Source organism: Lynx canadensis, chromosome B1 (genome assembly GCF_007474595.2).
Source record: "Lynx canadensis isolate LIC74 chromosome B1, mLynCan4.pri.v2, whole genome shotgun sequence".
NCBI classification, from domain to species: domain Eukaryota; kingdom Metazoa; phylum Chordata; class Mammalia; order Carnivora; family Felidae; genus Lynx; species Lynx canadensis.
In genome coordinates this window covers 192,608,387-192,635,969 of record NC_044306.2, presented here as the reverse complement: position 1 = coordinate 192,635,969, position 27,583 = coordinate 192,608,387, and the positions used below count along the sequence as shown (strand labels likewise).

Here is a 27,583-nt window from a genome sequence, read left to right as displayed (position 1 = left end):
GTGGTTCCTTAAATATGCCAGGCAGTTTCTTTCATCAGGCACCCCTGCCCCCGTCTAGAAAGATTTTTCTATGTAAATTTTTACTTCCGTCACTCTAGTGCAGAATCTCTGAGAGGACCTCTCCAGCCACCCATCTCAAATCCATCACTATGCATATTCTTACCGGGTTTCATTTTTTTAAAACACTTATCTCTACATGATATTGCTATATATATTTGTGTCTCTCTCTCCCACAAAAACAGTAGTAAACTCCACAAGAACAGAGACTTGGGGTGACTGTTAAAATCCCAGAGTAAGGGGCACCTGGGTGGCTCAGTCGGTTGGGCGTCCAACTTCGGCTCAGGTCATGATCTCACGGTCTGTGAGTTCGAGCCCCGCGTTGGGCTCTGTGCTGACAGCTCAGAGCCTGGAGCCTGTTTCAGATTCTGTGTCTCCCTCTCTCTGACCCTCCCCCGTTCATGCTCTGTCTCTCTCTGTCTCAAAAATAAATAAACGTTAAAAAAAAATTAAAAAAAAAATCCCAGAGTAAACAGAGTCTAGGACCAAGAATAAATGTGCTGGAAAACTGTGAAATTAAATATAATGGGACAAACACTTAGCTTCTGAAAAGATAAATAAGTGTTGAAAAGCAAGTTACTGAAAGACATTAGCAAAGTGGCTTTAACTATACATATCTAAGGTGAACAATGCCAGGCCAGGGAGCCTGAACAATGTTAATGTTTTTGTCACCGGTCTCTCCGCACAGAGAATGTAGGGGTAACTTTGCCAGTTTGTTCCCGCTCTGCCCACACTGACTAGATTAGTCATAGGTACACAGTAAACGCTCGGTAACTGTGGAATAAAGGGGCGCCTCCCTCCTTCTTACCAACGGGTAACCTGAGCCCGTAGAGAGCAGCTTTGGCCAAAGTCCTTCCAAATCTTAAGGGCAAAGGCGGGATTTGCACAGGAGTATCCTGACTCCTGGAGAAGGGCTCGCGCCATCGTAGTCACTGAATTCTCCACTCCCACAACTGCGTCAAATCCGGTCAAAGCTTTCAGTTAAGGTCACTAAAAGTCTGGCTGCCTACTGGCCGAGAAGAAAAGGGAGATGCCACCAAACCTACGGTTTCTCTGGAGCTCGACAGAAGCCCGCGGCGGCCTGCGGTGTCACGTGACCGTGCGTGCCCCGTGACCCGCGGGCGCCAGCTCCTGCGCAGCCGCAGTGGGCCTCTTGCCCACCCTTTCAGAAATGGCGGCGCCGCTGGGAGGTATGTTCTCCGGACAGCCGCCTGGACATCCCGGAGACTCCAGGGGCCAGGCTTCGCTTCTTCAGGCAGCGCCAGGCCCTCCGAGAACTTCTAACAGTACGTTGGTGGACGAGTTGGAGTCCTCTTTTGAGGTAAGATGAGACTGCGGCGTCCGTTCCCAGCCTCCTTTCTTACCTGAAACCTAAGCTGCACCTGGGCAGTTTGCCCCTTTCAGTGATGCTCGCGACAGGCTTCCAGATCGGGGAAGAGGCTCAGAGAACGTAAGTTACTTGCTTTAATCTCCACTTTGAGTGGTGGCCGGAAGTGTGCGCAGGTCTGCTGGCGGAAACCTAGACTTTGTTTCTGGAAGCACGTGGACTTCAAGTTTGCCCACCCCCAGCCTTGGACCCTTCTAGGTTCCCAGTCGGTGGTTCCAGTTTTACTCTTTCTTGGCCCCATCCCTGAGCGCTCTTCCCCGCATCCCTGCGTGTAGGGTACTGGTGGATCTACGAAGGGTAACGACACACTGCTACGTCCTGTTCCTTTCCGCTGGGCTGCACCCTTAAACGGCCCTGAAGTAATGGACTCTTGGAGATGAAATGGACTTACGTAAAAGTTGCTGTGTGGAAGTTGGTACTAGGAGAGGCGGGGGGAGAAGGAAAGCAAGCTGGGGGTTAGGGAGTGAGGGAGGCAGGGATGACCCAAACCGAGTTCTGCTCTAGAAGTTGGAAAATGGGGAGTGGTAGTAGACAAAGGAGAGGTAAAAATAAGTTAGTGCTTAAAAATAAGATGGTTTCCAGTGGTCCCTAAAGTGAAAGATGAGCCATTATTGTGCAGAAATCAAATAACTTATAAGTGCAGGCCCCTTTTCCACATTTTAAATCCTAGTCGTGTGAGTTTTATACTATGTGTAATAGCAGAGTAGAACATGAATATGGTTTGTAAATGACTGTGTTACTGGGGCTGCACGGGCAAAAATGTTTTTACTGGGGAGTGTACATTGAAAAGGTTGGAGATAACGAACTGATTTGAAGGGTATCCAAATCTATCTGGGAGGAGAATGAGATGCTTTTGCAGTGGTACCAAGCCAGAAAGGAAGGGGTTTGGTAAGCTTTAGAGCAGCATTTAGCGTTGAGGTGAGGTGGCCGTCAGTCATGAGAGCTTGTTGAAAGACTGGCCCTGTAGATGTCTTGGCCAGAGCCAACCACCAGTGTCCTAATGCTGTCACTCTTGAGTTAAAGCCAAAAGGTTACTGTGGTCTTCCCAGCTCTGCATGTTCAGCTTTCTGCTTCATTCCAATTTTCTCTTCCTTCTAGGCACATAAGACTCCTTCTGCATGTGCTGTTTGTTTTCCCTTTGGGTTTCCAGCTGCCTTCTCCCAAGTCCCGCATCACTTCCCCAATGGATCTGTCCTTCATTCTCCCATCAGTGCTAATACAATGGCAGCAGGTAGCAATAGCTTTGATGGATATTTGTCAAACAGTGAAGGAGCCTGTTGTGGCCCTGTCTTTGGTGCTTAGAATGCAGAGAAAACAGTCCTTGCCATCAAGGAACTCAAGACAGCCGGGTGGAAGAAACAGATGAGTGGCAGGCAGTTGCTGTGTTGGGGGATCAGTGCTCTGGTAGAAGAAAACCCGGGGTACTCTGAGAGCACACATAGGTGTGGCTGCCAAAGGCACTTCCCAGGGAATGTGAAACCCAAAAGGGCGTTCAGACAAAGCCAGCTGAAAGGGAGTGAGTGGTGCGACCTGGGCTGGCTCTCTGCTGCTGCATGATCACCCATCTGGTCTTCTCAGGACTTTGCTCAAAGGCCACATTTTCATTTCCTTTTCATTTCACTGTGGTCTGTGTGGGCCTCTGTTTTGTAACCTGCAGTGGTTCATGGCACCTGCTTGCCCACTTTTCGTTTCTATTTGGGGGCTCTCCCTTTAGGTCTCTAGCTTTCTCATTCTAGTTGCTCAGTAAATGCTCTTCAATGTAATGAGTTTGTTGAGATCATGCATTCTTGTGGGGGGAAGTCTTGGAGACCATCCTCTCCTTTTATGAATGGAGAAACTGAGGCTCAGAGGAGAAATTACTTGCCCAAAGCCGACCCCTTGGCTTGTGCAAATGAGGACTATTACTTGGGCCTCCCTACTGTCCATGCTACGCATACTTCTAACTTTTTTTTTTTTAAGTTTATTTATTTTGAGAGAGAAAGAGAGCATGCATGCACATGGGGGAGGGGCAGTGAAAGAAAGAGAGAGAATCCTAAGCAGGCTCTGTGCTGTCAGTGCAGAGCTTGATGCAGGGCTCAAACCCGCAAACCCTGAGATCATGACCTGAGCTGAAACCAAGAGTTGGACAGACATTCAACTGACTGAGCCACCCAGGTGCCTCTCTACGCATACTTCTAAGAAGTATATTCTTTTTGGGGCGCCTGGGTGGCGCAGTCGGTTAAGCGTCCGACTTCAGCCAGGTCACGATCTCGCGGTCCGGGAGTTCGAGCCCCACGTCAGGCTCTGGGCTGATGGCTCGGAGCCTGGAGCCTGTTTCCGATTCTGTGTCTCCCTCTCTCTCTGCCCCTCCCCCGTTCATGCTCTGTCTCTCTCTGTCCCAAAAATAAATAAACGTTGAAAAAAAAATTAAAAAAAAAAAAGTATATTCTTTTTTTTTTAATTATTTAAAATTTTTTTTTAATGTTTATTTTTGAGAGAGAGACAGACACACAGTGTGAGAGGAGGAGGGGAAGAGAGAGAGGGAGACACAGAATCCGAAGGAGACTCCAGGCCCTGAGCTGTCAGCACAGAGCCAGACGCAGGGTTCAAACCCATGAACTCTGAGACCATGACCTGAGCTGAAGTCGGACACTCAACCGACTGAGCCACCCAGGCGCCCCAATCATATTCTTTTTATAGACTACCACACATTTCTCCATACAACTGCTCACCTGTCTATGAAGACCTGTATGTATAATTTTTAAATTTTTTTTAATGTTTGTTTATTTTTGAGAGCGTGAGAGCAGGGGAGAGAGAGGGGGACAGAGGATCTGAAGCAGGCTCCATGCTGACAGTAGAGACCCCATGTCGGGGCTCAAACTCACGAACCACAAGATCGTGACCTGAGCCCAAGTCTGATGTTTAACCAGCTGAGCCATCCAGGGGCCCCTGATTTCTTCTTCCTTTTTTTTTTTTTTTAAAGAGGGAAAAGGGAGCGAAAATTCCTGAGATCAAATTTCACTATGCCTGGTGGCCCTGCTGGTTGTGAGGGAGCAGCATTGTTGATTGGTTTGCCTGGTTGGCCTCCTGGGTGGGATGTTTTCCAGTACGCACAGGTTTCACAGAGCAGATGTGCCCTAGTCATATCCCAAATCCAACAGGCTCATCTTTCCATGTAATACACAGAATGGGCAATTTGTTTTTCGGATTTCTTGAGGTGTTACAGGGATTTCCCAGGAGGAGTCCTGTAATTTTTCTCTATAAATCAAATAGGGGAAACTTCTGGCAGCAGAATTTGTTGCTTCCCGAAGGGCCCTCACATGTGGGTGATGGCCTAAATTTGGGCCCAGATATGCCTGCCTCACACCAGTGTACTTTGCTCACTGCTGGTGGGGCTATGCTTTCCTGAGGTTTCCTTCTTTCCTTCCTTCCTTCCTTCCTTCCTTCCTTCCTTCCTTCCTTCCTTCCTTCCTTCCTTCCCTCCCTCCCTCCCTCCCTCCCTCCCTCCCTCCTTCCTTCCTTCCTTCCTTCCTTCCTTCCTTCCGTTTATTTGTTTTGAGAAAGAAGGCACAAGTGGGGGGAGGGGCAGAGAGAGAGGGAGACAGAATCTCAAGCAGGCTCTGTGCTGCTGGCACAGAGCTGCCCACGGGGCTCCATATCTAGAACTGCGAGATCATGACATGTGCAGAAATCAGGAGTCAGACGCTTAACTGACTGAGCCACCCAGACGCCCTGAGGCTTCCTTTCTGACCACTGCTCCCCACCAGCTCTCCCATTCTCTTTCTGATCCCACTGCCCTGTGATAGACCTTTTTTATGCATTTCCTGACGGTTTCCTGTGCACAGAAGTGCTTGGCTGAATCATGTATTCCTCTAGATCGGTGCCCCTTGAGAGAAATTCTCTCGGACTTGTTTACCCATGTGATAGCAAGCTCTTAGGTTGTCCTGTCTGTCATTAACGTGTATTTAGTGAGCACCCACTTAGTGCCGAGCAGTATTCCTGCTCTAGGAGTATGAGAACAAGATATGCAAAATTCCCACCTGCTGGCAGGGGACAACTGATAATGGACTAGAAGAATGGAATGATGTCAGTTAACTGCGTGAAAACAATAAAGCTGGGCATGAGGATAGAGCAAGCCATTTCAAAAGAGTAGAGAGAGATGGCCTCTCTGAGGAGGTAATGATTTATCTGAGCCCTAATAGGGTGATGGTACAATTCATGTAAGCATCAGAGGGAGGGGCTTTAAGTGGAGTTGGACCAGGGGCCCAGGCTCTGGTATGGAATGGGATCCTGGTGAAAGGGGCGAGTGGCAGGAGAGAGGCCAGGTCGTGATGCTTGCAAATACCAGCTGCCTCATTTGGAGGCTCTCCCTCCATGTGTCTCATGGACTTAGTTTACCAAGTTATTTCATTAGCAGGATATCTTGTCAGCTAATGTGTAAACCCAGACTGTGTCAACTCATTGAATAACTTCAAGAGAAGTTATTTGTTACTCTGAAGTAATACTTTTGACATGTGAATGATATTTTTTTCTTATATGTTTGAATCACACAGGCTTGCTTTGCTTCTCTTGTGAGTCAGGACTATGTCAATGGCACAGATCAGGAGGAAATTAGAACTGGTAAGAATTCACTCTTTGTAGACCACGTTCTTGCCTTCAGCAAGATTCCTGATTGCTTATTTTACACTTTATGGTTTTGTTTGTATCCTTAGAGAACTTTTCCAGGGAATGAGCTTTATGCAGTCATTTCTTTTTTTTTTTTTCTTTTTTTTTTTTTTCAACGTTTATTTATTTTTGGGACAGAGAGACAGAGCATGAACGGGGGAGGGGCAGAGAGAGAGGGAGACACAGAATCGGAAACAGGCTCCAGGCTCTGAGCCATCAGCCCAGAGCCCGACGCGGGGCTCGAACTCACGGACCGCAAGATCGTGACCTGGCTGAAGTCGGACACTTAACCGACTGCGCCACCCAGGCGCCCCTATGCAGTCCTTTCTATATACTGCTGGTTCTTTGTTCGGTTTATCAACTGACATGTCACACTCATAATGAGCTAGTTGTAATGTGCTGTCCGTATTGTATAGGACAGTAATAACCAACAATGCGTGCTGTTTCTTTAAAAAAATAAGTTTTGATTATTTTTTGAAGGTGTTACAGAGAAAAGTCTCTTGTGTTTCCCTGACTTTGCCCAAGTTCTGTCCCAAGAAGCAACCACTGTTTCTGATTGTTTTGTACTGTATTTTACATGTTACATTTTAACTGGAAGTCATGATTCTAATTGCTGGATGTCAGGATTATCTTTCCTCAGAAGAACTTTTGTGTTGTGCTGAGGTCTCATTAACCTTATATAAACACAAATTATCTGCTATTTAATGTTGGTTAACACATGGGGGTTGGGAGTCAGTATTTCTGTTGTCAGAATTAAAATTCCAGATTACATCTTGGGGAAGGTGCTGTTTTGATTTTTTTTTTTTTTTTAATTTTTTTTTTTCAACGTTTATTTATTTTTGGGACAGAGAGAGACAGAGCATGAACGGGGGAGGGGCAGAGAGAGAGGGAGACACAGAATCGGAAGCAGGCTCCAGGCTCCGAGCCATCAGCCCAGAGCCTGACGCGGGGCTCGAACTCACGGACCGCGAGATCGTGACCTGGCTGAAGTCGGACGCTTAACCGACTGCGCCACCCAGGCGCCCCTTGATATTTTTGACTGTTCATTTATGAGGACGATATATGTGTCTAGTGTTTTTCTTAATATTTTGGTCTTTTTTTATAAGGTGTTGATCAGTGTATCCAGAAATTTCTGGATATTGCAAGACAGACGGAATGTTTTTTCCTACAAAAAAGATTGCAGTTATCTGTCCAGAAACCAGAGCAAGTTATCAAAGAGGTATGAACTCAGCTTTCTCTTCAACTTTCAGGAAGAGCACATATGGTCAGGATTCCATCTGTGCTTTAAATGAGATACACCCTTTTCCCATGAGTTATAGTAGGCTTTACAGATTGAATACACATGTTGCTAGATGTCAGTGTTCACAACAAGTTGGGCAAGTAGTGGAGCCAGGGGTGGAGGTGGAAAGCTGGGCTTCAGAGTTTCATTTGCTGGACGACTTCTCTTAAAGAAAAGGTTCTGCTGCTTGAAAAAGGTTGAAAAGTCATTAATATAGATGATAAGTTCATTTTGGACAGAAACTGTGATTTGTGTGTATCCCCGGCTGCCTTACACACAGGAAGGGCTCAAGTTTTGTTCAAGGAATCAAAACTTAAATGTTCTGTCCCAGGTTCCTTGAGACTCAGGGTTTCATTTATCTCAGTTGTTTGAAACTGGGACATTTGGAAATGTGTTGGAGTTGCCATGATGACTGGGAAGCTTCATTGGCATTTAGTGTGTTGGGCCAAAGCCTGCCCCATGCAGTGTGGAAGAGAGAATTGTCTTGCCCAAGAGACCAGTCATGCCCCTGATGAGAAACACTAAATTGACATGATTGTTTTTTGGTACTGTTTGAAGTAACTATTCCCACAAGCTGCTGAATTAATTGAAAACCTTCTTTTTATTAATTGATATCAGCTGATGAGAATGTGAATGATAAGATGATACTTTTATAATTTATTATGTCAGAGCATTTCCTGATTTGAGTACTTGACTAAGAACATAGGTGTGTTCAATGCCAGGCCTTCATAAAGAATTACAATGCTGATATTCATTTAAAAAGCTCTTGAAGATGAGATTTTAACACTTCAGCCCAAACTGATAGAATAGTGGTGTGGACTCTTTTAAACGGTTGTTAACATATGTTTCAGATTCTCAGCAGTGACCTTTGGACAGAAATACTGGGTGCCTGGGGATCAGGTTGGGAAAGAGCCTGATTTTCTCTGCCTGCCCTTTGGTACTTTGGAATATTGGAACATCTGTATTACTTATTAAAAGGAAATGAAAAGTAAAAGCTCCCAGCGTTACGCAGCATCTTCCATTAGAGGAGTTGCTGTGTATTATTCGGATAGAGGAGCCAAGCAGAGTGTTGGATGTACAAAGGTTGAATTGATTCTCTTTGAGTTTACTTCTTAGTGCTCTTACCTAATCAGGAACTATTTTCATTTTTCATGAGTTTGCCCTGACTTAATCGTCTTTGTTTGTAGGATGTCTCAGAACTAAGGAATGAATTGCAGCGGAAGGATGCTCTGGTCCAGAAGCACTTGACGAAACTGAGGCATTGGCAGCAGGTGCTGGAGGACATCAACGCTCAGCACAAAAAGCCAGCCGACATCCCTCAGGGCTCCTTGGCCTACCTCGAGCAGGCGTCTGCTAACATCCCTGCACCCATGAAGCAAAGCTGAGTCAAAGCAGGCCTGAAGGGGATCTGGTGTGAGTCAACCCAGGCACAGTTTTGACAAACATCACTTCTTGTGGACGTGACATTTTGGAAGAACTCTTTGCCAAAGAATGAGATGATTTTTGTTTGATGGTCTCACCTAAAATGTTCCCCTAGTTTTATAAACATCTTTTCTTGAGTACTTTATAAAATGGTTTTGGTAGATCAAGTAAATTTTTGTCTTTAGCAAAGTTTAGGCTGTTAATATGATGCCACTTACAGATTCCTTTTTATGTTTCTTTGTATTTTTTTTTATGACTAAGTCTTTTTGTGTTTCCAATTTTAGATTAGCTTATATAATATGAAGGGAAACGTTTGTATGATTTGATCTGAGAATCAGAGGATGAGGATTTTGGTTGTAGACCTTTTATAACAATTATCCCTCAATGGTAATATAGTAAAATAGGTAAATTTGCATATTTTAAGACTTTGAATTACCTCAAGAAGAGGAATCTAATGCAGCAATGTCCATAAGGCTTCCAGAGCTCTCAAAATGAGGGTATTTTGTAAATAGGTTGAAAGGACTGTCATATCCTAAGTTAGTGTAGTATTAATACATAGAATCCTTAAGTTGATGTTGACTTTTATTTGGGGTAAGTTTATATTTTGTGTGGTGTTTTTTCACTTTTGGGGTGGGGGTGTGTAGCAAGAGCAGTGATATGGTAAATTGTTGGGTTCTGCAGTGATGCATCCATTTTAAGTAAGGGGGTAGACCTTGTGCTCAGCACAACAGTTGAGGTATACACGCAGTATGAGAGGTTAAAGCTTGCTATGGTTGGTTATCTCTTTTCACTTTCAGTTTTGTTTGCTTGTGTTGTTTTTGTTTCTGTTTTTTTTGTAGCAGAATTTCTCATTAAGGAAGGATCTTGCTAATGAGTGACATTGATTCCAAGGGACTGGGGTCTTGGGGTGGAGAATGGGCTGCAGGTGACTCTCAGCGACTCACCATCCTCGAAGATCATGGGATCTCAGCATTTGGGAAGACATTTTACCCTCTTGTTGGTTACATGGGCCAGTGAGATTCTCTGTTGAGCTGCCGTTGAGAAATACAGACCGGCATTGTGTGTGGTGCTCCTTGGATGAGATTTTCCTTTCTCGTTGTTTACAATCTAATCAGATTACATCTCTTTACCCAAAACAGATGCTCTGTTGTCTTCCGAACAGGCAATACTTCTGTGACTCAGTGTCCTGAAGTGTTTTATTTCCTTCAGCCTTGAAGGCCCTCCCTATATAACACTGATACCCATCCATTCATAGTTGTTGTTTGGTCTGATGCCATCTGGTCCCTGAAGCCACTGCATGCTTTCTGCCTCACCCCTCAAGACACAGGACTACCTCTGTCTCTACCAACCTGGCATGGTTCTCCTTGCGTAGGTTAGTGATTTGCATCTGTCTCAGTGCCTCTCATTAGAAGTAGGCATTGTTCCTCTCTGAATGTACAGGGACCACTTATTATTTATTTTTTATGCGTAATACATTTTACTCATTTTTGTTTGTGTGCCCGTGTGTGGGGTACACAGCCTGAGGCTAACAAATGCCCTCAGTATAGGTTAAACAAAGCTTTTAAAAAAAGGTTTTACTCACAATATATGACCTCAGGGTTGTTAACCTGGTCACTTCATGCCAATTCGAAGCTCTGATTGGCAGCTTTAGATTTCTTTTTTGTTTTTTTTAATTAAAAAAAAAATTTTTTTTTTAACATTTATTTATTTTTTAAGAGACAGAGACAGAGCATGAGCTGGGAAAGGGACACAGAAAGAGAGGGAGTCACAGATTTCGAAGCAGGCTCCAGGCTCCGAGCTGTCAGCACAGAGCCCGACACAGGGCTTGAACCCATGAACCATGAGATCATGACCTGAGCCGAAGTCGGCCGCCTAACCGACTGAGCCACCCAGGTGCCCCTTTTTAATTTTTTTTTTTAATGTTTATTTTTGAGAGAGAGAGAGGGAGAGACAGAGCATGAGTAGGGGAGGGGCAAAGAGAGAGGGAGACACAGAATCTGAAGCAAGCTCCAGGTTCTGAGCTGTCAGTACAGAGCCTGACACAAAATGTGAGATCATGACCCGAGCCAAAATCAGACGCTTAACCGACTGAGCCACCCAGGCATCCCAACAGCTTTGATTTCTTGGTTAAAAACCTAAATAAACTGCTTAAGTTTTAGGCAGTCTTTGAGTAATAAAGAGGTTCTTAGTGAAAAGATTGGGAACTATTCTATTTGGTGCTTAGTGAAAATATTTTGAATTCATGCAAGTACCAGTTATTGCCATTTCTTTATTATGAATTGAGAGTTTTCTGTCAATACAACTTTTCAATCTTAGCTATGAATATCATTTTAATCTCTTGGTGATTAACATCGAAAACGCTCTTGAGTTGCTGTCTTCAGTGAGAAGAAACCATCAGCTAGGGTTTCCCTTACTTTTCCAGTCCCAGAAGGACAAACCTACCCACATCTTCAGGGTCTCCTTTTTTTCCTTCCTGTTCCATCTCCTGAAGTGCCTACCCTGTGTGGGACCAGCCTTTCCACCAGGGTTCTGGGCCCCAGGCCAGTCACCTTCTCTAGGGCTTAATCCTTGGGTGGTGTCCGTCTTCCGCATCCCCCGTCTCCTGGATCATTCCCTGCGGCTCACAAGAGTTCTTCATCTCCCATCTTCAACATTCCTTCGGTACCTGAGCTGATGCCCTATCTCCCTGCCCCTCGTTCACAGTCTCCAGCATCTCTCCTTCTCTTCCTCCTTTTTCAGCCTGCCCCTTCCATACCACCATCACTGTGCTCATGATGGTTACTGGCCACTTCATCTTTACTCTCCCTGGCTGTGATCAGACACAGGTGGGGTACTGAAGCCAGGTCATTCCTGCTCAACATGGGACTCCTCATGGGCAGTCTTTGCTCTGGAGCTCCTACTGGCCTGGCCAAGACTTCTTGGTGCTGTCTTATTGTCTGAGCTTCTTTGCCCAAATCTTCCTTGGCCTCCCTTTCAGTGGTGTCAACCTGCACCATAGTCTGAAGGCTCTTCTTGCCTTAGGCTTCCTCTTCCCTTTATGTTACAGGTGGTTTTTCCTGAGAAAGGGAAGAAAAACCTGTCCCTGACATCCAGATACTGATCTGTGTTATGGACACTTATCCAACTAGGCCATGTTATTCTCCTGTTGGACATGAACAGTCTCAGAATACCAACTCAGAGTTGCTCCAAGACCATGATAAAGTAGGACAAAACAAAAGCACCGCATCATTTTGTCTAGGCTCAGAGAAAAAATAAGGTCACAGTGTTAACCCACCAAACATTCTTCTGACTGAAGTGAGTAACTGCCTTTTTTTTTTTTTTAACTATTTTCAGCTTTATCTTCACTCTAGTCTGTGCTCCGAACAAATAAAATTTTCTTTCAGGCACCCAGTCATAGAATTGCCCCGACTTGTTTACAGCATCCAATCTAGAGTGCACCTTTGCATCCTTAGGCTGTCTGAAATCACTCACCAAAGCCAGAATTCTGAAATAGGTTCTAACACCCTCTTTCTGAGAAGCCCTACCATCTCCACAATGAGCATTCTCCCTATTGCAACAAGTGATAAACCTAACTTGTTCCCTGCAGATGTGTTTCTGGTGGTCCTTGGCTGAGGGCCATTGAAATCCCCAATAAATGTCTTCTAATTCTGATTGTGTCTTGGGAGATAGCTCCTGGAGGACCTGACTGACATGGCTGTTAGTGGACGTGGTCTGAGAGCAGGCAGTAGGATGGGGCCTGGGGACTGGCTCATGCACTGTCCCAATTGGCAAGGAAGACCCATGGCGGTGTAGTTGCCAGTGGCCCACTTGCTGAAGATTCCACCAGTGGTGCCACAGGGAGACGTCCCAGTGGAAGGGAACATTGTCAGTACAAGGACCAAACATTGGAAGGTAAGGGGGCATACTGTGTACAAGAACAGTGGAGTTGGCTGGTTAGCACCTCACTGTCTTGACTCCCCATGGAGGGATAATGACTAACAGGACTTAACAGTCAACAGCCACTCTGAGTGCCTGGGGCATCTTTGATTATCACCTGTAGGGTGAGGGGAGACAGCTGAGGAACTAGCAGGAGGGAGTAGATCAAAAATAGTGTTGCATCCCCAGGGGTGATGGTGGAGATTAGCCCTACCTAAGAAATCTGAAGAATGCAGGGACAGCTCCATTTAATTTCCTAACGTCGCCCTTGCAGAATCCAGGTGGATCCTGGAGAGACTATAGACCAAGTAGCCTCACTCACAACTACTGTGTTGGATGTTACATCAATGCTAGAGCAGCTAATAAGGGTTCAGGTACACAATATGCAGCCATTTTTTGAGCGAGTTCAGTCTTTTCTACCCTAATTAAGAAACACTTTACAGCAATCTTCCTTTCCAGTTTTGCTCCAGCCGTATGTTAGCCCCTCCTTCTGTCCTAAAAGAGCCTAACAAGATTTATCACCAAATCTTGCTGTTTCTCCCTCCTGACTCAATCCTGAATCAGTTCATTTCTCTTCATCTGCACTGTTTTCCCCAAGCCATCACTGTCACGTCTGGACCACTCACTCTTGAGAGATTGATGGAATCTGATTATATACACAAAAACCAGAAGAATGTTTTATCTATCAAATTGAGTTTCTTTGTCAGTATTATCTAGGGTACAGAGAGGATTTTATTCACTGTGGTGAAGGTGGAACCTTGAGAGAAACTTTCTGGATGATAATTCTGCTATATCAAAAAGCTTAAGCATGTATCCTTTGATGCTTTACTTAGATACACCCAAGGAATGTGTCCTAAGGAAATAAATGATAGAAGCATGCTCAGATTTAGTTAACAGATACAATTATTACAGTGTGGAATCTAGAAATTTAACAGAATCTTTCACTCACCTGCAACAAGAAAGAAATCAAACAGATGTAGAGTCTCAATAAAATTCTGTCCCTGCAGCAGGTGTCATGCTGAGTTAAAGTGCAGCCTACGTTGCTAGTCATCAGTAGTTGCACTGTTGGAAGAATGTTTCGATAAACAGTACAACTATCTGTACGTAGTTTAGTTTTTAAAACACAAAACTAGTTTAGTTCTTAAAACACAGAACGCAAGCATAATCCTACAGTGCTCACCCTAAGCAGGAAACAAGATCACTAAAAAAAATTGATACTGAGAAATAACATGGCATGTTACATGTATGGTAACAAGTATTTTCATTTAAGAAATTATCTTATTGGGGCCACGTGTTTTGATTAGATAGGAATTTTACCTTTAGGGGCCTCCGGGTGGCTCAGTTGGTTTTGTGTCCGACTCTTGATTTCGGCTCAGGTCATGACTCACAGTTGGTGGGATTGAGCCCTGGAGACAGTGTGTCAGAGCCTGCTTGGGATTCTCTCCCCTCTCTGTCTGCCCCTTACCCTCTCACGTGTGCTCACTCTCTCAAAACAAATAAACCTTAAAAACATTAAAAAAGATAGTGATTTTACCTTTAAATTGTCAGTTGTAATTTGAGTTGTAATTGCATTTGTCCCAAAATTATGTAAGCAGCTACTTTTCATTTAAAGTTGACCTGATTGAGATTAATGTGAATTTCTTATTTCCAAACTGTCTTCATCTACTTTCACCTTTCTTTGGGAAAACAATACAAGTCACAGCCATTTTTAATTGCCCAGTTTAAAGTTTTATTCAAAGAGCAAAGATTTGACAGTGCATAGAATAAATGTTTATGGCCACGTGTGGGGCCAGCACCAAAGGATTGAGAACATATTTTGCCCAAATTGTATTGAGTCTTGTCAAATCACACTGCTCCATCAGAAGGTCAGACTATTCAGTGTGGACTGACATGGGTCAGCACCATGAATGGCCAGTCCCGATTCCCTTACAGTACTGAGCATCCATGTGATGGGGAAGCAATGCACCATGAGGCAAAGGGCCCAGGCCTAAAGACTATGGGCTCAGTAGATCTTTGACTTCAAAGAATACTCTAGAAACTTTCACAAGTGACCAAGTTGAAACTACAGTCATATGACAGAGTGAGGCTCGGTTATTCACAGAAAAATTCTGGCAGTGGTTAATTCCAGTTCGTGATTGGTATCATACCTATCCTATTTTGCTTACTTCTCCAAAAGTCCCTTTTGAGGTAGGTGTTATCCCCTCTCTCGTCTACTTCAGGTCCTGGACTTAGGAAGTCAGAGCACTCAGTCGAAGTGTGCCAAGGGCTGCTGTCATCCACTCCTAGTTTTGCCTTGTTTTGTGTTTGTAATTGGTTTTCATGAGTATTTCGAACTTTTATTCTTCTTCCTAGCGAGGTTGAATGTGCATTTTGTAATTCTGTCATTTACACAGAAATACTTTTCAAGTGGAGATGACTAGCATTCTAAGGACAAGTGAAACCACTTTTAAAGTAGATCATGGAAATCACAAAGCCTGATATTCCACAAAGTGGAGTGAAATCTTATGGACACTAGAAATACAATGTGAGGGTCATCAGTAACATTAATATTTTCTGTGGGTGCATTTTGATAACACTGGTTTATGTTGTTTTGTTTTTCACCTTAATGTCAAGAATTCTGTTTAAGCACTGGTTTCACAATGAAACAGTATGAAATGTTAATGCCAAAATTTGTTTTGGCTATTATATATAAATCGTGTCACAAGCAAGTTAATTTGGTTTTTTAGTTCATTCCTTCAGTCAGATGCTTTACATGTGTTTCAGGTGTCCTCTTGGTGATGGAATCCTGAGACTCAGTTTAGAAAGAGAAATACTTGGTAAACCATTCCTGGTGGGCAGAGCCCTGTTTCTGCTGGACTTCTTTGGGTTGGGCTGTTTCACCATCTTGTGTCCTAAAAACAAACCAACAAACAAAAAGATTGTTTTAGATGGCTTTGAAAATTATTCGGTAAACAACTTAATACCCCACTATCTTTCAGGGAGTAAAGCTGTTGCTTTACTCTTTGAAAGACCATGAGTATAACTGGCCAACACTCATGGCTAGAAACAAGGTGTGAAAGATGGGGTGGGAAGGGAACATCTAATTCCTGTTTCGAAAATGAGGTTCTCCACTGTTTTACTTAAGACTAATGAGCATATTGTATAAACTTATATTTCAGGCACAAATTGAACACTAAACCTCATAAAAAAGGTAAGGAATGAAACAGTTAATCAACACAGCCTTATAATGTCTGGCTTCTTCAGAAGTTATCTAATGTGTTCGCACCTCAATAAGACTGTGACATTAGCCTAATAAATTGAAAAGAGGAAACAGTAAGCAAGAAAGTACGGTGTATACTGCTGACTGGTCTCTGTCTGCATTTGTGAAGCTTCATATAAAACTGGGAACCTAGCTTATTCAAAGGTGTATGATACTGAGATAAACCCCCAGCCAGAGTCAGGAGCTGGCTCTAGCTGTTAATACAGGGGTGTGCTTAGGGCTCCAGGCCTCAGTTTCTGCAGCTTTGAAACAAAAGGGCTGGCCTCCTTCATTGACTGACAGGAGGTCCTTGCCACTCAACATTTATAAAGGTCTGTGCCTCCCATTTGTCCCAATAGCCGCAGGTATGCAGGGCCTTTGGAAAAAGAACACTTTATTTATTTATTTATTATTATTATTTTTTTTTTTCAACGTTTATTTATTTTTGGGACAGAGAGAGACAGAGCATGAACGGGCGAGGGGCAGAGAGAGAGGGAGACACAGAATCGGAAACAGGCTCCAGGCTCTGAGCCATCAGCCCAGAGCCCGACGCGGGGCTCGAACTCATGGACCGCGAGATCGTGACCTGGCTGAAGTCGGACGCCCAACCGACTGCGCCACCCAGGCGCCCCTATTTTTATTATTATATTTTGAGAAAGGACAAGTGCAAGTGGGGGTGGGGGGCGGGGGGCAGACAGAGAGAGAGAAAATCCCAAGATGACAGCTTGGAGCCCAATCCCACAACTGTGAGATCATGACCTGAGTCAAAATCAAGAGTCAGATGCTTAACCACCTGAGCCGCCCAGGCATCCCTGGAAAAAGAACATTTTAGAAGGAGCCATTTCTGAAATGCAAAATTCAAAGCACAGAATGTCAAGTTCTGCCTCTGAAAAGAAGACTGGATAGGAGGGAGAATTAATAAACGGGGAAATGATTGTGAAAGAGAAACATGTTGCAAGGGTTTCTGGAAAAATAAGGTGGTATCTGAGATGATTGATCATGCATGAGCTACCAACCCAGATTAAGAGGCCTTAAAATCTCAAGATGATACAATAAATCTTGAGAAATAACCTTAATAATAGTAGTGGCAGTAATAATAGTGGAAATCGACTGAATGCTTCTGTACCAGGTTCTGTGCTAACTGCGTCCTGTGGATTAATTCCTTCAGTCTCACAGTCTGGTGAGGCAGGTGCTGTATTATCTTTGTTTTAGAGGTGAGGAAATGGAGACCTAGAGAGGTCAAGTAACCTGCCCAAAGTCACCTAGGTAAGAACAAGAGACCAGAATTTGAGTCCAGACCTCAGGGCCAGGTGATTAGAGTCCATCTTCTGTGTTACCCACACTGACACGGCTAGCTAAGTGATCTAATCATCCATGAGAGGGAAAAAAAGACTTTCTGGAACTTGGTACCAAGAATAGTACTTGTCTAAAGAATGACATACTTCCTTCCTCTTATACCACCTTCCCATTTGGCTGGATTGTAATTTGTCCAAGGCAGGGAGGGGCTTGTCTCCCTGTCCTTTTTACCTGCCCAAAGTCTGGGTATTGAAGAGGTGCCAGAAAGGAATCTGAATTCCCCCCCCATCTATGGAAAACTGGAATCACAACTCCCCACCCCACCCCCTACCTTGTGGCAGTTTTCACATCTAGAGCCTGGGTGGGTTTGTAAGGCTGGCCACAGCCAGGGCTTGGGTCCAAGCTGGGTGACTTCGTTATTGGAGGGGCGTTGATCCTGGAGCTCAGATCACCACTCAGAAAGTTCTTTGCGTAGGAGGCCAGGTTTGGCACGCTGACCACTCGGCTGGGCACTTCCTCCAGCTTCTTTTTCTGTTTGTATTAAAAGAAAGGCCAGTTAGTTCCACCCTAAAGAGTCATTATTGTAAGTAAAAAAGGCCCACCCAACCAAAACTATATGGGAGAAGAGGCAGTAATTTTATTTATATACCTACATGTTATTTTTAAAGCATTTCTTCCTCCAGTCTACTTTGTTTTATGAAACACAGGCTCACAATCTCTTGCCCAAAATCTCTGGGGACATGTGTTTGGTAATTCAAAATTTTTTTTTAGACCGTAGAAGGCCATATAAGACCCCCAACAGGAGCTGGGTCCATTGTCTTCAAATGCATTAATATTTCTGCAGTGAAACAACACTGTTTCACTGAGAGGCATACATAAAAATCATAAATGAGCTCACATCTGTTCAGCTTAGGGTAGGTTTACTGTCCTTTGAACTATTAAACATTTTAAGCACTTTTAGGATTTTGTTACAGCAGATGAGAGATTTTGATGTGAATATTCTCATTATAACAAATTCCAAAAATATGTAATGAAAAAAAGGAAGTGGGAGATTCCTGGGGCTCCTGGGTGGCTCAGTTGGTTGAGCATCCAACTCTTGATTTCAGCTCAGGTCATGAACTCATGGTTCGTGAGGTCGAGCCTCGTGTCAGGCTTTTGCTAACAGCACAGCAGCACAGAGCCTGCTTGGGATTCTCTCTCCCTGCCTCTCCCCTACTCCTGCACTCGCTCCCACTCTCTCTCAAACATTTTTTAAAAAGTGGGAGATTCCTGTTCGTTTCTCTCATCATCCAGATATAACCATTATTAACAGTGACATGTTTATAGGAAACTCGGAGAATACAAAAACCCATAAGAAATTAAAAGTACACGTAATCTGCCTCACCAGGTATAAATACTGTTTGTTAATAATTTGGACCGTTCCCCATGAGTCTTATTTTCAGTGAACATTCCTCTGACTGTATGCCAGCACGCCGATAAGTAAGCTGTAGTTACCTTCAGGAAAATGAAACCAGCAGCACTGTAATGCCTGAAATCGGCAGAACCAATTTACCTTCATGGAGGGGGTCAAATATCCTGGGTGAGGGTTGAAAGAGAAAGACCGGTTCCGATGGGACATGGCGCTGGGGAAGGCTGCACAGTGAAATCTTCTCTCCTCCTGGAAAAACACAACTGAGTCCAAATGAGCCTGACCACACCACTGGGTTTGACCTGAAGGAAGATGGTCGAGTGAGGGCAGAAACCGTGAGGGAAAGCCCAGGGGAAGGGGGAGGATGTGTGGGGATCCAGCTGCCGTCCACTGAAGCTTTGAGGAAGCACCTTTAGTCCTGTGGCCTGAGTCCCCAGCTTTTGTATAGGGAAGGGCGAGCTTATTTGAAACGTCTTGGGCAGTTAGAGAACCAGGTACTCTGGGCATCCGAAGGTTAAAAGCTGGTACAATCACTGTATCACCAACCTTGTTTATGCGTGTCACTGTCCACTTTTCTCTCTCCTGCTGTATTATTTTTAAAGCAGATTCCAATCATTGTATAATTTCATCTTTAAAAACATCCACATCTATCTCTAAGAGATAAAGTCTCTTTAAAAAAAAATACCACAATTCTCTTGTCACACCTAGCAAACAAGCTATTCCTTAGTATCATTTAATTTTCAGTTAGTGGTGAAGTTTTCCTGTCTCATCAGCGTCCTGACATGGAACTGCGTGGCAGGGGCAGGGATGGGAGTGAGAGAGGAGAGGGGTGTGTGTGGGAGGACGTGAGGCTGGCAGGCTGCCGAAGATCCTGGATTTCACTCGGGGAAGGACGGGAGGCCGTGAGCGGTGCAGAATGGAGCCGAGCTCTCATCTGACACGCTTCCCCAAGACTGACCTGGTTGATGTGAGGTCAGCGTGCGGGCAAGGCTGGAGTGAGTGGGGAGTCCAGTGGTTCACTGCGCGTGTGAGAGGGGCTTGCACTAAAGCGGTGGAGGCAGAGACGGGTGGGGAAGGTGGCCGGACTTCTCAGGTGGCCGACTAGCCCTCCCACCGTGGGCTGCACTGACAGGCGCCAGTCGAGAGCCACCGTCTGCAGAGCTGGACGTAAGCCAGGGGAAGCAGCGCCCTCCGGTTCAGCTGGGGTGCTACAGGCAACCTGCCACCAGACCAGGGAGCACGGGGCGGCCGGGTTAGAGCCCAAAGCAATGGATGGAGTATCAGGAGACAGGGATGTGAGGGAGGTGGACTGCGTGAAAGCTCAGGGGCAGGTGGAGGGAGGGGCATTCCAAAGAAATGGCCTCAGGCCTTGGTGGCTGTGGGCTACAGACCCCGAGGGAGAAAACTTCTTCCTAAGGGGCCCCGGGGCAGCTTTGCGAACTGGAAAACAGGTAGTCATTTTTACAAAAGGAAGATCAACAAACAATAACTGGCTTGATTGAGTCTACTAAAATTCCAACAGAAGGCAAACCATTCTGGATTTTCCCAAATTCCATAGATGAAAAAACTGAACCAATCAACCATGGGCAGATGCTGTAGGACTTGAGTGCTTGGGGGGTGGGGCTCTATTTTTCTGTATTAATTTTTTTAGTGAGTATATATTGTTTCAGATAATATACAAAAGTAATCAAGGATCTTCTGAAGGTGGTTTTGGAGTTAACAGGATTAAAATTGCTAGGTAGGCAGAGCAATGGCAAGAACAAAGTGGATGGCCCTCCAGAAGGAACCTTGCAGACCCCCTGGTGGCCCTGACGGCCTCACCATGAGCTGCTTGATGATCTCCTCTCTCTCCTTCAGGCGGGTCTGCAGGCGGCCTATGAGCTGAACGTCCTCTGGCCTGGACGCCCCCTTCCCTGGTTTCTCTCCGGAATCCTTCAGTCTGTTTGGAACAGGCATGCAGTTAGTCTCCTTGCTGCCGTTGCCCAACAACAAGCAGGTGCATGGGGTGGGGACGCTGCTGTGAGCTTAGCCTGGCCAGCTACTGTCTCCGTTCACAAAAGGGGAAATGGAGGCCGAGAGACCCTGCCTGGGACCAGCCAGTGAGTTGGCTGCAGAGCTCGGGACCCCAACTCCAAGTCTGACGTCTGCCAGTTACCCCAAGGCTGCGGGGCCAAGGAACCAAAGGCCCGTGGGTGATGCACACACTGCCCTCAGTGAAGCTTCAAGAACCAGGGATGCCTGGGCAGAGAGGCCTCGACAGAAAAATGTCCCCCACTGCGGCCCGCCCGACGTCTGGGCTGATGCCGACGTGGCTCTGGCGTCATCTGCTGGCCGAAACGGAGCACGGCATGAGCTGGTTCTCCCTCAGAGCTGCGGGCAGCTAGTTCCCCCAGCCCTTTCAGCACGAAACCAGAGAGAAGTAACTCTGCGCACGGTGGGGGAGGGGGTGAGGGCTGCAGGCGACCTACTGAGTGTAGTTGATAAGAGGGCCGGGACTTCGGGGTGAGATAACTTGGGATCTAATCCCTACTCTGCCTTGAGGAAAAGGCTATGTGACCTTGCGTAGCCTTTCCCTGTGATCATCAGTTCCCTATTCTTTAAAAGGGGCACGAAACTGGGTGGTTGTGAGCATTCAGCGAGATAATGGGCACCTGGCCTGTGGTAAGTGCCCATTAGATGGTAGCTGATAAAACCTTTCATTCTGGATTCTGGATGGTTTGCTTTGTACTGGAGACAGTGGAGAACATGTTTTTAAGAGCACAGACAGGTAACAGATTCACTTAGTGCGGCTTGACCTTGGGCAGGTGGCTTTACCTGTCATCTTCCACCTCCGTGCTGCTAACCCTGACCCCCTAGTCTCTTCTCTCAGCAGCCAGAGTGACCTTATTGAAAGGTAAATCTGACCATGTCATTCCTGCTCAAAGCCTTGCAATGGCTTCCGGTGCACCCTGAACACATCCAAACTCCTTCCTGTTTAGTGCGGGTCTCCTTCATCCCTCCCAGCTAGCCCACCAATCTCAATTCCTGCCACTCACCCTCTCACTTATTCCTGGCTGTTCAGTCATGTGAAGCAGGCCCCAGGGCCATTGTACTTGCTGTTGTGTCCACTTGGAATGTTCCTCCTCCAAACGGCTCTCTCATTCCCTCGCCTCCTTGTGCTTAAATGTCACCTCCTTAGACAGGCCTTCCTTGCCCACCCTTGCCACTCCCTAGACACTGATCCTATTTTTCTTTTAGCACTTTCAATACCTGATATGAAAAATATTCATCTGTTTATTTCTTGTCTGAATTCCCATCGAGAATTTTTGAGCTCTATGAGAGCATGGTCTTTATTTAGTTCTGGCTGTAACTCCAGGCACACAGTAGGCTCTTAATAAACATCTGTTGAATAAGTAATAAGGATGTATGCATACAGGCACAAGACCCCCTCGGTTTCTTTATCTGTCCATGAAGGAGACTGTGAAGATTCAGTGAGGTGATGCATGTTAGAATGGGGCAAATGTTCATTAAAAAGTAGACTTGATCCCGTGATTTCTTCCCAGGGTGAGGGGTCAAACCAAGCCCATAAGGCAGTGTTCATTCCTCACAGATTCCCAGTGCCCTGCACGGAGAGAATGCAGTCTCATAAAATGATGGGGGGTAACGAACTATCCCCAATTGCCCAGGACCGAGGTGCTTCTTGGAACTCAGAACTTTAAAACTTAGAACTTTAAAACTTAGTTTTAGGGGTGCCTGGGTGGCGCAGTCGGTTGGGCGTCCGACTTCAGCCAGGTCACGATCTCGCGGTCCGTGAGTTCGAGCCCCGCGTCGGGCTCTGGGCTGATGGCTCAGAGCCTGGAGCCTGTTTCCGATTCTGTGTCTCCCTCTCTCTCTGCCCCTCCCCCATTCATGCTCTGTGTCTCTGTCCCAAAAATAAATAAATGTTGAAAAAAAAATTTAAAAAAAAAACAAACTTAGTTTTAAAACTGGGAGAGTCCCAGGCACAGTGGGATGAGTTGGTGGCCCTAATAAAATGTACCTCTACTAATGCCTCCTAACCTGGGGCCCAACGCCTCACTTACTCAGTTTCCAGGGCAGCCAGCCGGGCCTGGAGCCTGGCTTGCGCACTGCTGAAATCCGCCACCATGGCCTGCATCTCCTTCCGGTGTTCCTGGCGTAGCTTCTCCACCTCCCGGGCCCGTTGGGCTTGCTGATCCTCCTCCAGCAGCCTGTGGGTGGAGGGAAGCACAGCCGGGCTGGCCCAGGCTCTAGGGACTGAGCCTCTTGGGCACTGGGGTTTCTCCCCGCTCTGCTGGGTGGCTGGGGTGGGAGGCAATGGGCGGGGGTGATTATGAATGAGGTCAGGATGCTGGGAAGGAGACCTGGGATCTCTTGGGTTGTGGGGTCCAGGATAAACCCTGCTTGTGGGACCCCTTCTCAGCACCTCCTGTCCCAGCATCCCATGAAGGAGAAACCCGACTGTGAAGCCTTCAGGGGCAAGCAGTGGAGGACAGCTCTGGAGTGTTCTGGAAAATCCTCCCTTCATGGGGGGCAAATGGAGGCCTGGAGGCTGAGATTGTGTATGGGAATTACTGATCCTTGGGACTCTCTGAGGCCTGGGGAGTCACCAGTCCAGTGTTGAAAGGCAGGGAGGGATAGGGGGTAGGTCTTCCTCCATCACTTCCTAGCTGTGTGACCTAAGGCAAGCCACACCCTGCTCAGTTTCTTCACCTGTTAAATGGGTGTGATGATAGTGGCTACCTTACAGGGTTAGTGCAAGGATGAATCATGCTAACACATGTCCAGAACAAAGTAACAGCGGTTCACCCAGCGCTTCCTCCATGCATTCCGGGGCGGGTGCTAAATCCTGCCCACATGTCACTGCATTCCAGGACAGCCCTGAGAGGTGGCGGTCTTACCTCCTTCGCGGATGAGGGCGGGGGCGTGGAGAAGCTAGCGGACTCGCCTGAGCTCACACGGCACCGCCTGAGCTATTTCACCGCACTGCCTCCCTAAGGCTGGTTTTGAAGGGACTTCTAGTACGGTAAGGTCTGATCCCAGAAATTCTTTGATTTGTAGGAAACAGAGTTCCCTCCTCTATCCCAGGGCAAACCCTGCAGTTTTGAGACGAATTCCTAGAGCACTGGTCCTTTTCATGCGTCGGGAGTAACATCAGGGAAGTGCTAGCGTGTTAGGGAGTCTTTCCTTTGCGGAGAAGCCCAGGGGGTGAGGCTTAGGTTCAGAGGCTCACCCCGGGGCGCTGGAGGGAGCGAGGGAGAAGGGAGCTCCGGCCCCGCCCGGAGACCGACCTGCGCTGCTCGCGGAGCTGTAGCGCCTCCTGCTGATGCTGTTCCACCTCGGCCCGCAGCCGCTGCACCGCGTCCTTGAGCTGCGAGTTCTCCTCCCAGGGGTCGCAGCCCTCGCTCGGACCCGGCTCCGCGGCGCCCTTCGGGGAGCCCGCCTGGCCCGGGCCGCCCGCGTCCTGGGGAGAAGCACCCGGGAGAGGCGTTTTCAGGAGGCGCCAAGGGCCCCAGATGCGCCGCCGAAGGACGGGGACCCGTGCTCCGCCCAGCCTGGAGCCCTCACCAGCCTGCTCCCGACTGAGGAGCTCACATCCAGGCTCTTCAGGTTTTCCCGCCTTCCGAGTTGGCCAGATCCGCCCTCACAAAGCCTAATAACGGTGAGCCAGGAACGTGACTCAAGGCAAGCCGAACACTCCACCCAGAGCGCCCTCCCCACTTCAAAAGCACTGCCTCGGGGAAGAAGCGACAAGCCCGCTCTCCTCTGCTATCACCGAATCCCGATCCCGTCTGTGGAGCGATTACACCGAAGTGCGCTCATTTGTTTAATGGTGGTCTCCTCCACTAGCCTGGAGGGCTTCCCGAAGGCACCGTCTCCCCTCGAGTTTTCCAATCAGATGGCACCTGGCTCGGGGGCTGGGATCAGAAGGGGCCAAATAAATGCTTGCTAAATGAAATGATACTTGAACGCCAGTGGTTCAAGATAGAAATTCAAAAATCTATGTCCAAATGAAATGGGGTCAGAGTTAACCCCTGGTTAGTGAATGTTACAGTTTTCAAGTTCACTCAAACATGCCTGAAGGTTTCTGCGTTTGTTCATTCCACACAGAACAGCTTTGCACAGGGAACATCTGTGGCCCATGCCCCACACCTCTTGCTTCCTGCCCTGGGGCTTGTGTGTGTGTGACACCCATGGGCACGTGGGCACCTGGCACTCACCTGGTTGGTTAAGGTCCTGGGGGGCCATGGTTAGAGCTTGGTTAAGGTCCTGGGGTACCCAGGAGCTTGGTTAAGGTCCTGGGGGGCCATGGAAGAGCTTGGTTAAGGAAGAGCTTGGTTAAGGTCCTGGGGGGCCATGCTTGACTAATGGGAGAAAGAACCTGCTGGATAAATGCATCCCCCTCTGTCCCAAGCTGGGACAGGTATGAGGATGATCTCACAGGGCTCCTCGGAAGATCCCAGCAGGTGGGACACCACTTACCTGCAGTGGTGGCAGACTTAAGGACGCATCCTTGTACTGGGTACCCTCCCTTCCGTCTTTCACTCGTGCTGCCCAGGGCTGCTTTCCTCCTGGCTCACGCCCCCACCTTTCTTCTCTGTGTGGGTTTTCATCTGAGGCCCTGCTATTCCTCCCAGAGGGGTCAGGGCTTCCCTCCAATGAGGTGAAGGTGAAGGCTGGCACCTGGTGGCCGGGTGTCATCCCACCCATCCAAGGATCCATAGCACTTGGGGAGGGAGTTTGTCATTGCAGACGTCACGACCCCACATTTCTCCTACCCCCTCCCATAGGTACGGGTGGCTCCCACCAATCTAGAATGCTTACTGGGGCACACTGTCTTCCCTCTGCTAGACTTTACTGACTGGGCTGAGCTCCTTGTGAGTCATCATTTAAATTCTCATTAAACACAGATTGTCTTCAGGTGCTCAGTACTGGCACAATCCTGAGCAAACGATGCCCACGTCCCCCGGATCTTCAGCGATTGAAGATTGAAGATTGCGGTTGGCCACCGCAAACCCTGGAGAAGACTCTCCCGTGTGCAGACTTCGGGCAGAGTGCTGAGTGGGGGCAGGGATGAAATGAGGCAGACATGGCTGATTCTCCAAAGACTCCTAATCCAGTTGAGAACATCCATGAAGAACACGCATGATATGCTGGCTCCCTAACAGGGCCATGCGGTAGACACCAGTGCCAGCTGAACTATAACCAGAAGTACTCAGAGACTGGTGGGGTCCCAGGTGTGGAGGGGAGCCCCCTAGAGCTGACTTCGGCGGCACATATACTAAAATTGGAGAGGAGACCACCGGCACAGAGGGTAAGCTGGGCACTGAGGGAGGACGGCATCCCAAGCAGGGAGTGGGCACATGCAAAGGCCCAGAGGCAGGATGCAGACCCCACGTTGAGAGCAGAAGGGGATACGACTGAAGATACAAAGTGCAGCCAGTGGGTGAAGGCTTTTCCTTGCCAGGCTTAGGCATTTGGAGCTCATTCTGATAGCAATAGGGAGTCACTGAAGCCTTTATACGGATGAATAGCTGACACCATATGGTACATGGTGGGCTGAGGGGGGAGAGAGGCCTGGGCTGTTAGGAGGTCACTGTACTGCCAGCCATGTGGGAATATGGATGTACCCGGAAGGGGTTGATGGGCCAAGTCTGACTACGAGGCTCAAAGAGAGTCAGTGTTGAACCTCAGTGACAAAAAGGCAGCTCCCACTCATGGGAGCAGACAGGGAGTCTGTCTGGAAAGGTGTTCTGAGACATTCTCTGCAGATGTGAGGGAGTGACCCTGACTGTCTCCAGGGCCTCTCAGGCAGTGACACTCTGAAATGCTATTGTGTCTGCATTAAAAATAACACGCAGCACAAAAAACTTGTGTTCTGCTTTTCAAAACGGGAGCCTACAAGCCCATCGAGTGTCTCCCAGGACCGTGGAGCGAGGCTCTTCCCCATTTCAGACGGGAATGAGGAGCACCCGGGGCCCCTCCTTTATGAGTTTCTCTCTGCAGCCTGGACACTGCTCCCAGAGGGGTGCGGTGTGGGCAGAGTGGGGGTGCTGACCTCTGCAGCGACGGTGCGGTCCTCACTGTCCCCTGGACACTGGGCGGTGGCCTGCGGCTTGCCCAAGCTGCCCAGAGCCCTCAGCTTGGCCTGCAGCACCTCCAGGTCTTTCTGGTGCCCAGAGCAGGCGGCCCGCTGCTCCGACAGCTCCTGCCTCAGGGACTCTGCAGAAGGAAGGGCTGTCATTTCTTAAAGAGAAGATGATTTTCAAGGCTAGTAAGTTTGATACTTTCCTGTTACGGACTTCCGAGACTCTGTATTTTAGTTATTGCAAATTAACTTTGGAAACGTCGTTCCAATAATTCCGTAAGCCGTAAGATAGCCATAAGATAGTACAGGGCAGATACTCCACACACATTTGTTAAATAACCAAGTGATGTTTAGAGTGGAAATTAATGACAGTGTAAAAGCATATCCATTGCAAAACACTTCCCATAAACTTACTTCTCTGAAAGTTAGAGTATATCAAACACAGCAAAGCTTAGTTATTCTGATGATATGTTGAAAATTTTACTTGATCATCTTTCTTCCCCACTAGGATTTTAATATAGTGATTTCTACAGCTTATTTTCTTTAAAAAAATCCACACCCAATGCAATATTTTGAAATCCCTTATCACAAAAATATGTGCAATAAGACTCTTTAGCAAAGCATAACTACAGTGGGCTCATTTAGTACCCACTCTCTCCCCTGGCCTCCTTCTCCCTCCCTCCCTCCCTCCACACCCATCCACCTGTCCGTCCAGCATGTCTGGGTCTCCACCCCAGTGTATCAGGTAATCTGATGGACACTCCCTGCGCCTCACACGCTGACCAGCAGGTCAGGTGTGTCTCATACAGACAGTGCAGTAGCTAATCGGGACCAGGAATGTCTAATACCCC

At 47.1% G+C, this 27,583-nt stretch overlaps 2 protein-coding genes across 6 annotated transcripts in view; one reads left to right on the top strand and one right to left on the bottom strand.

Annotated features, from left to right (window-relative positions):
• Positions 1-1,209: 1,209 nt before the first annotated feature.
• On the top strand, positions 1,210-15,080 carry MED28 (mediator complex subunit 28). Its single transcript, XM_030314150.2, has 4 exons — positions 1,210-1,378; positions 5,977-6,043; positions 7,195-7,307; positions 8,555-15,080. Exons 1-4 carry the CDS (start codon positions 1,229-1,231, stop codon positions 8,750-8,752), a joined length of 528 nt encoding a protein of 175 aa, XP_030170010.1. The 5' UTR covers positions 1,210-1,228; the 3' UTR covers positions 8,753-15,080.
• The window catches only part of FAM184B (family with sequence similarity 184 member B), a 192,396-nt gene continuing 179,222 nt past the window's right edge, over positions 14,410-27,583 (bottom strand). For 4 of the 5 annotated variants that reach the window (XM_030314144.1, XM_030314142.1, XM_030314146.1 and 1 more), the window contains 7 exons: positions 26,703-26,866; positions 23,935-24,107; positions 22,708-22,854; positions 20,468-20,585; positions 18,791-18,895; positions 17,570-17,769; positions 15,502-15,595 (listed from right to left, as the gene is read on the bottom strand). In XM_030314144.1, the coding sequence (XP_030170004.1) occupies positions 15,502-15,595; positions 17,570-17,769; positions 18,791-18,895; positions 20,468-20,585; positions 22,708-22,854; positions 23,935-24,107; positions 26,703-26,866 (1,001 nt within the window). Of the gene's footprint in view, positions 15,596-17,569; positions 17,770-18,790; positions 18,896-20,467; positions 20,586-22,707; positions 22,855-23,934; positions 24,108-26,702; positions 26,867-27,583 lie in introns of all 5 variants that reach the window. The other variant, XM_030314143.1, reaches the window with a different exon arrangement.

Excerpts from the sequence above, each read along its gene's own strand:
- MED28 (XM_030314150.2), top strand. The coding sequence starts at position 1,229 with ATGGCGGCGCCGCTGGGAGGTATGTTCTCCGGACAGCCGCCTGGACAT. Across the intron at positions 1,379-5,976 it reads AGTTGGAGTCCTCTTTTGAG|GCTTGCTTTGCTTCTCTTGT; the intron begins GTAAGATGAGAC and ends TGAATCACACAG. Across the intron at positions 6,044-7,194 it reads TCAGGAGGAAATTAGAACTG|GTGTTGATCAGTGTATCCAG; the intron begins GTAAGAATTCAC and ends TTTTTTTATAAG.